This window comes from Nannobrachium achirus (genome assembly GCF_963921795.1).
Source record: "Nannobrachium achirus genome assembly, chromosome: 17".
NCBI lineage: Eukaryota > Metazoa > Chordata > Actinopteri > Myctophiformes > Myctophidae > Nannobrachium > Nannobrachium achirus.
In genome coordinates, this window is record NC_137824.1 from 26,526,173 (window position 1) to 26,534,221 (window position 8,049).

At 42.5% G+C, this 8,049-nt stretch overlaps 2 protein-coding genes across 2 annotated transcripts; one reads left to right on the forward strand and one right to left on the reverse strand.

The window, feature by feature from the left end:
- Nucleotides 1-3,061, forward strand: zbtb3 (zinc finger and BTB domain containing 3; the record flags this gene model as incomplete). The annotated part of the gene is made up of 2 exons (XM_080746648.1): nucleotides 1-827; nucleotides 1,195-3,061. The coding sequence occupies 2 exons, from the start codon at nucleotides 1-3 to the stop codon at nucleotides 2,360-2,362; spliced, it is 1,995 nt and encodes a 664-aa protein (XP_080602774.1). The 3' UTR covers nucleotides 2,363-3,061.
- A 2,407-nt stretch (nucleotides 3,062-5,468) lies between these two features.
- rnaseh2c (ribonuclease H2, subunit C) lies at nucleotides 5,469-8,049 on the reverse strand. Its single transcript, XM_080745753.1, has 5 exons — nucleotides 7,995-8,049; nucleotides 7,242-7,404; nucleotides 6,883-6,995; nucleotides 6,459-6,578; nucleotides 5,469-5,607 (listed from the first exon to the last, which is right to left on the reverse strand). Exons 2-5 carry the CDS (start codon nucleotides 7,393-7,395, stop codon nucleotides 5,584-5,586), a joined length of 411 nt encoding a protein of 136 aa, XP_080601879.1. The 5' UTR covers nucleotides 7,396-7,404; nucleotides 7,995-8,049; the 3' UTR covers nucleotides 5,469-5,583.

Below are 8,049 nucleotides of genomic sequence, written 5' to 3' on the forward strand. Positions count from 1 at the left end.
ATGGAGTTCCCTCAGCACTCCCAACAGCTCCTCTCAGCTCTGCGTTCCCAGCGCCAGCGGGGCTTCCTGTGTGACTGCACCGTTCAGGTGGGCTCCTCTCGTTTCCTGGCTCACCGCGCTGTTCTGGCCTCCTGTTCGCCTTTCTTCCACATGTTCTACACTGATCCTCCGGGGGGCACCAGCGGTAATGATTCCGGCAGCTCTGTTACTCTGGACAGCGACATTGTTACAGCTGGCGCCTTTGGCCTGCTCTTGGACTTTGTGTATGAGGGTGTACTACAACTAGAGTCTTCTCTGCCCGTGGAGGACATATTGGCGGCGGCCAGTTTCCTGCACATGAACGAGGTGGTCCGGGTGTGTAAGAGACGACTGCAGAGAAGAGGGCCCCTGGCCGAAGCGGATAGCACTCGTTCAGAAGATGGTGTTGGAGCAAAGAGCGAGACAGAGACGGGGAGAAAGAGGGAGAGCAGGAGTGACTGTGGGGTTGAGTCTGGTGCAGATCACTCAAATGTGGGTGCCATGGCTGCATTGCTGCAATCGGTATCCACGGCAGTAGAGAGGAGTCATCTGGACCCTGTGAAGTCAGAAAGAAGGGTGGATGCGGCGCTGTCACAGGTTCGCGCACACACTCCACTGAGCCCCGACCTGGCTGACACTACCCAGCCTGGTATGGAAGTCCCTCCTCTACACTCAGCTAGAGGACTAGTATTGGGGGGGACTCCAGGACAATCTGACCCTTCCTCTGCAGTTCAAGCTACACTGGGGCCTGGTGGTCAGGCTGGAGGGTCAGCTCTGTGTAGCCCCTGCAGCACCACTGAGACATACAGGTATGATCGTTAGAATCATTGATTGTGGATTTCAAAACAAACTACATGAGCATGGTGTTCCTGTTGCGTTTGGCTGCAGATGGCTAAAGATTTTGTGGCATAGCTGCCAAATTGTGAATTTGATTTAACTACCAATGCATAACTGATTCAAACTAAACACAATGTTTTGTACCATTATAAATGAATTACTGTACCTGCCCAAAGGTAGGTTTTACTGGCATTGATTTCTCAGATAGAGAAAATGAAATATATCCGTGATTGACATTGCCTTAAAAAGAAAGTAGGATGTTATGTGATTTGTTCTCGTATTGATGGTCTTTTTGTGCAACTGCAAGATTATGACCTTTTCTGTCTCTGTCATCATCAGCCACAGCACTAACATTGCCCAGCAGCCCTCCTCTTCATGTTCCTCTTCATCTTCCACTGTTGTCCCTGTGAGCCAGGCCAGTGGCCGGTCAGTGGTCTCCATACCCCAGACGGACCACAGCCTCTCCCCTGGCCCCCAACAGCAAAGTCACTCAGTACGCCATGACAGAGATAATGTTCAGATATTGTCAGAGACTAACCAGAGACACTCACAGATCCAAACACTTGCCCATACACAAAGACAGCCCTCTGATGTCCTGCAGGCACACCTCAGGCACAACTCCCCATCCCAACGCACACATCCCCAAATTCGAATATACAATACTGTATCACTCAATCAACATAACGCAGACCTTCAGCAGCCTCCCCAGTCCCAAGCCCCAGCCTTGAACAGCTCTGGAGGGGAGATGGCGGATTTGAGAGAGAGAGGAGCGCCCCCTGGCGCAGATGATGGAAGATCTGTCGCCCTAATGCGCAGACAGAGGGTAGAGGGTGAAGAGGAGGGTGAGCAAGAGCAAAACGGGGAGACGGTAAAAATAAAGGTGGAGGCCATTGTGATCTCTGATGAAGAACTAGAGGAAGAGGAGAGAACGAGGGCGAGAGGGACAGTGGTGGAAATCGAGGATGAATTTGATAATGATGATGACATTCAACAAGAGGAGCTGAATAGTCCACACTATCTCTCCGGCGTCTCCGCCCACCCACAAGCGCTCTTACAGATGAGTCACCACCAGTCTGGTGAACATTATTCCTTCCCTCTGTCTCCTTCTTCCTCTGGTGCCGGGCCTTCATCCCAGGACACCTCCTCCTTCCCTTCCTCTCTATTCCATCCATCCATGGCCTCGCAGCACTCTGACCATCCTTTGTACCCACAGGACTTCCAGGACGCCGTGGGGGGCTTTGTGGAGGATGTGCCGACATGTGGGGTATGCGGAAAGACTTTCTCTTGTGCATACACACTGAGGCGCCACGCCATAGTGCACACACGTGAGCGCCCCTATGAATGCCGCTACTGCTACCGGAGCTACACTCAGTCAGGTGACCTGTATCGGCACATCCGCAAGGCTCATGATCATAGCTTACCAGCAAAACGCAGTAAAGGGGACTCTGAGCTTCCCTTGCCACCACCTCCATCTCCACCACCACCAGCAGCACCACCCCTCAGCTAACACATAATATAATACATGCCATGTACACAGTGTGGTATTTGACAAGGGAGCGGTAGTTACTCATTTATTTTGTATTCCCAGGGGGACTATGAAAATGATCCCACTCATAGATTTTTGCTTAACCTGAATCCTGGACTGAAACAAATAGTACACTTTAAAAGAAAATAGACAACACTGCGACTGCGGCCATATGAAAACAGAAATGGACCACTGTCGGCTCCTGTGCAGTTCCAACACTGTGACCAGTTACTTAAATGTCCCAGCAGCTGCACCTTGTGTATGTATTGTGTGAGCAAGTGAATGAGCAAACATGTTTTTAATCAACCTGTCGTAACATGAACCACTGCCAGCTTCATGTGTCAATGAATAGGACAGACGATGTATCGGGTAATCGGTTGCTTTTTGGATGTTTTAACCAATTTTAAAAATGTGGGAGACCACACCAGACAGATTAAGCCTATTTTAATCATTAGAATACGCAAGAGACAAGGCACGGGTCCACACACACCTCACAGTAAAACTTGTGCGCGATCTAACATGACTTAAGAGAAGAACAATGTTTCTCCCTACAGAAGAGATGTCTATAACGATGACAAATGTGTTGAATTTCATTCACCCAACTATTATGTTGATCCATCCATTCATCTCTTATACACAACAAATGTTTAGTTAAATATGTACCTCCATAGCAATGCCTCAATCAATTCCACTTCACTGACAGAGAAGAAACAGTTTGGTTTTAAAACTAAAATTGCTTTAACTTAATACATTTCTGTGTGGACTTCACATGACAGAAGCAAGAGATTAATGATAATAACTTGAAAGATGATCATATGAAAGATCATCTGTTCATTTAACATTGTCCAAGTATAATCAAATGGACTACCCCCGACGTGTTTTAACAGAGGTGAATCTCTTAAGTGATTTGCATACCGGTATATGGCCATATGGAATTGCAGTAATGGTCAACCCACTGGGGAGGAAAATGAATTTAGGATAGAGTGACGGTTCTCTCCATTTTATAGTAGAATAGCAAGATTCATAGCAGGATAGAAACTTTCACCACTACTGTAGATTACTCGAGTGACTCACTTGTAAGGGCATTGTTACGTCACAGCAACAAGGTCCTCGATTCAAATCCAAAAGGGAGCCAACTGGGTCCTTTCTGTAGTTGCATGCTCTCACCATTGCCATGTGTTTCTAGATAGACCTTACACTATGATGCTGATACAATTGAGTGAAATCACCCCTCTCGATTAAATTGAGACTAAAACGGTTCAATCATTCATCTGTCTTTATTATCAATATTGTCAAATGTTTTATATCCTAAGAGCCTATTTAGGCTTATTGCTGTAGGTGGATGTAATCGTATAGCTTTCATGTCTTCATTTTTATGAATGAAATACCCCACCCTCTGTTTCTTTTCCACAAATTTCACTCTGCATACACTCTCCAGATATACATTTGTTCCTCTATATTGTATTAGAGGTAATATTTTGTTTTGTCATTACTTCCTTTTCACAGCAACTTGATATCCAGTTGCCCTGTTGTTTTTTTCATGGATTAATATACTCTGAAATTCGACTTAATTGCTGAATTCTTTATGCTGGAAGGAAGGTCATTATGTCTGAATATGTATGAGGGCTAAAGTTCATACTTGTACAGTATCATAAGTGTCAGTGTAATTAGAGCCCAACTGTTCACTGGACTCAAACGTTTGTATATTATATTAACTTATTTTTAACTGGGTGGCCTTGTTCTTGTGGTTTTTCAGTTTACTTTTTCAACTAGTGTCTAATATGAATTTGTGCCAACAAGATTTGTAAATAGTTAATAGTATTGAACTGATGAATCTGTTGAGAAGAGTTCACATTGCAGGCAATACCCATGCTTCTTTAAAACGTTTGCGTAGGGTTTTGATTGAGTGTTCTACACCAATAAGAAAAAAACGGTCTATACATCTTAAAGGACAACTTTGTTTTTTTACAACAAGGGTTCATATTTTAGATTGTAATTAGAGAAAAGAAAAAGTGAGTTAAAATGTTTTCATTTGCTTCGTTCTATTGTTTTATCGCGTTTACCGTGCTAAAATGTAGGGCATGCGTACGCATGGGGGCATGTGTACAAGTGGCTAAATATGTATTTTAAGACAATAAGCCAGCAGTTTCTTTATTGCTATTTACAGTAACACTTCTAGCCCCCATAAGTCACATCCAACCATGAAAGGTTGCGTTGTATCTTGGGAATGGGCTTAATCTGTGTAAAATGACATTTAGCCACTTGTACGCATGCCCCCAAACACTGAAATAAGAATCTGTGAAACAACAGAAAGAAGTAAATGAAATAATTTTAACACCCATCTTTTATATTCTTTAATTACAATCTAAAATATGAACCCTTGTTGTAAAAAGCTAAAGTTGTCCTTTAAATGGAAATGCATCGCAGCACAAACCATAGGATGCTTAAACTGTGTCACGGTCTCATTTGGAAGGCTACATCCCATCACATTTGAACCAAGTGAAGAAATGTGAATGTTCCTTATTACAGTAGGTGAAAGGTCCTGTCATGTGACTAACAAATTTGACACCATATGCCAATAAAGCCTTTCGGGAACATTGACAGAGGTGATTCAAAATGCAAATGAATTGACGTTTTGGAGGTTGTTTTTATTTGCAATTTCATTTTATATATTTATATTTTGTATTTGATTTTAAAATCTTTTTAAGATGTCAGTGCCACCAGCCTTGCTGGACGGTCCTTTGGGCACATGCTATGCAGGCAGGCAACCCCTTGATGCCTGTCTCCTATGCTTCCTACTGTAATACAGTGATACAATAATGTGAAAATAAATAAAATGCTACCTTGCAAATGAGCACCTGAAATGAGTTCCTGTAATTTCATACAGGAAGGCATGCGTGTGACCCTCTGACATTCAGACTTTTCACCTGACGATACTGTAAGCTTGACAGAAAAACAATATTGTTCATGGAAATTGCTGTAGCCAATATGCTTAGGCTAAATGTTACTTCATTACTGTGAATTGTCAATGTTGAATAAACATGTTGGTCACTTAATATTTTTCCTTTTTTAAGTTGTTTTATTATTACTTTACAGAATATATATTTGGGAAAAAAAGAATATCCACACAGACTCGCACACACTCCAACATTTCCTCACAAATCCAAACTTCCTTGCTTTGTGAGATGGTAATGATGTTCCCATTAATCCTCCACTGGTCCATGGATCTGTGAAGAGAAAATATATTGGTGTTCACTACATATGGTATAAACGATATAGCACATGCTGTTTATTTCCATTTTATTGAGAAAAAAGGGAATTTCTGAGTGCTAAAGAACCAAATGGATAATCCAGAACTGCAATCTTGGAAATTGTGCCTCAGGCAAGCCATCCTAACGATTTATAAATAAGGATTTTTATTATTGAGGGACTGATTATATTATAATTAACCCCTTGTCAAATTATTCATAAAGGGCCTATCAGTCAGGATGTGATTTAGCAGCTGGGACATCATGTAATTGTCAATCAATGTATGTTAATCAAAGCTTTTTAATCGCTGCTTTTGCGTTGCAAGGTACCTTGCGTTTTTGCACTCTACGTGAGTTTTTAGAGAAGTTGATAGAAACGAAACTCAAAGCAGAAAGCGAACAGCACTGCAAGTTGCTCTGCTTTGTAGACTGCAAAAAAAAGGCATTGCATCGCAGCCTGCAAAACACGTCCTGTCAGATCAGGCATTAAGGCGCCGGCTACACAGAGCTGGATATTTCTGAAGCTAGACATTTTTTTATGCGTTTGGGGCTTGCAGCCACACGAAGCTGGATATTTCGGCTGCGAAGCTGGATATTTTTTAAACCAGATAAATAAGTGGAGAGATTGAAACATATCCGATTCACTGGATCGGTGTAGACAGGGAACCCGGATATCTCTGAAGACTTTACTGTGTGTGTGCTTGTTAGACCTAGATATCTTTGTCGTGTGGACCTAGATATTTTTCAATGTGGATATCTGAAAAACCGGGATATATGAAATATCCAGCTCCGTGTAGCCATGGCCTAAGACAGCTAGGAAAGTCACTCACTGCATCTGCCATCTCTGGCCAGCCCATTGCCATGACAATAGCATCGTCAGTGTTGGGAGGGGTCTCCAGGTTCCAGTAGGTCAGCTTATCAAACATAGATGACACCTTCACTGTTCTGTCCTGGGTACAAGACAAACGTGTGTAGAAGACAAAATGTATTTTAGCATAACTGACAAAAGCCAGTGACAAAGCTCTGTAAGTAGGTCAAACTTTTAGCCAGAATGTATTCCTGGTTCAGCCATGCTGAATGGATGATGGACAGGTCGCCACAAGAAGTGCAAATATTCACCTCCTGTTCACTTCCATTCTATGCAAGCGAACTTCCTTGTATTGGAGTTGAACTTTAGTCATTTTAATGTGGGTTTTGCCATTTAATGACCACTCACATGACCGTATATTTAAAGGGAACATTAATGTTGTTTACCTCCTGGTCTGAGCCAGGTTTGTTGATTTCCTTCAGCACCAGTCCAGTGTAGCCCTGTGGACAGGTGACCTCCTGCCCTCTCAACATACGACCCCTGAATGACACTGTTTTCTCTGCAGGAGGGGGCGCAGGGAGGACGATACAGTAAAGTTAGATCGGTTAGCATGAATATATAGTTACAGGTGAATTCATTCTAACAAAAATGTATCCACGATAATCTATTGAAAGTCACAACTACACAAGTTGATGAGACATCCGTTTTGCCTTCCATATTTGTCAATTAGAGTATGTACGTCTGGGTCAATAGCCCCCTCTGACATTACATAGTATAAGTGGCTGTCATCTATATAACACCATACCATGTTTGCGGTCTTTCGTGGCAGCTGAGAAGTACTGTGAGACCTGGGCAGGCCCGTTGTGTTCGATCTCACAAGGCATTAGGTGGACCGGGACTCGATCTAACTGATCCACAGATGACAGCTTCACATTGATCACACTGCTGTTGCAAGACATGATGTGTTGCTGTAACACAAGAGAGAAAAAAAGCACACTTGAATGTTAAAGCACTAAAAAAGCTCCAGGACCAGGGGGTTTCACTATGCAGAATGTACCATTTCACACGTTTTCAAATATTTTGAATGGAATTAAGTGGCGAATGTATGTTTAATACGAATCTCTAAATCTATAAAGTAACTGGCAGCTAGGTTTTCAAATAATGTACTTGTGGAGTAAAAGTACAATATTTGAATCCGAGATATACTGGAGACAGTAGAAGTAAAACTATTGGAATTTGAAAATACTAAAGTAGAAGTAACGTAAAATCATCTAAAATGTTTTACTTATAACTAAGTAGCCTACAGTACTTCCACCACTGCAAATGGTAGAGCGCTCGCTTAGTATGCGAGAGGTGACTGTAGGACATAGGTATTCTGAAATGACCAATGTCACATGTGTGACTGTACGTTTCTTCTAGTACTGTCGACTCATGTTGTACAGACGTGCTAGTTGGTAAATTAAGAACTAGATGTACGCTGAAAGGAGACGTACTTCCTTGCCCACTATGAAACCCGTTTTTCAAATAATCAATGCAAATGCAAATCATAGATTTGTACCTTTCCGAGCTTCCAAACATCTGTGGATAAACAACAACAGTACTTTGTTGTTGGA

Bases quoted from the DNA above. Each gene is read 5' to 3' on its own strand.
- rnaseh2c (XM_080745753.1), bottom strand. From the start codon at position 7,395: ATGTCTTGCAACAGCAGTGTGATCAATGTGAAGCTGTCATCTGTGGAT. The intron at 6,996-7,241 runs GTATGGTGTTAT...CCCCTCCTGCAG, and splicing joins CACGAAAGACCGCAAACATG to AGAAAACAGTGTCATTCAGG. The intron at 6,579-6,882 runs GTAAACAACATT...TCTTGTACCCAG, and splicing joins AACCTGGCTCAGACCAGGAG to GACAGAACAGTGAAGGTGTC.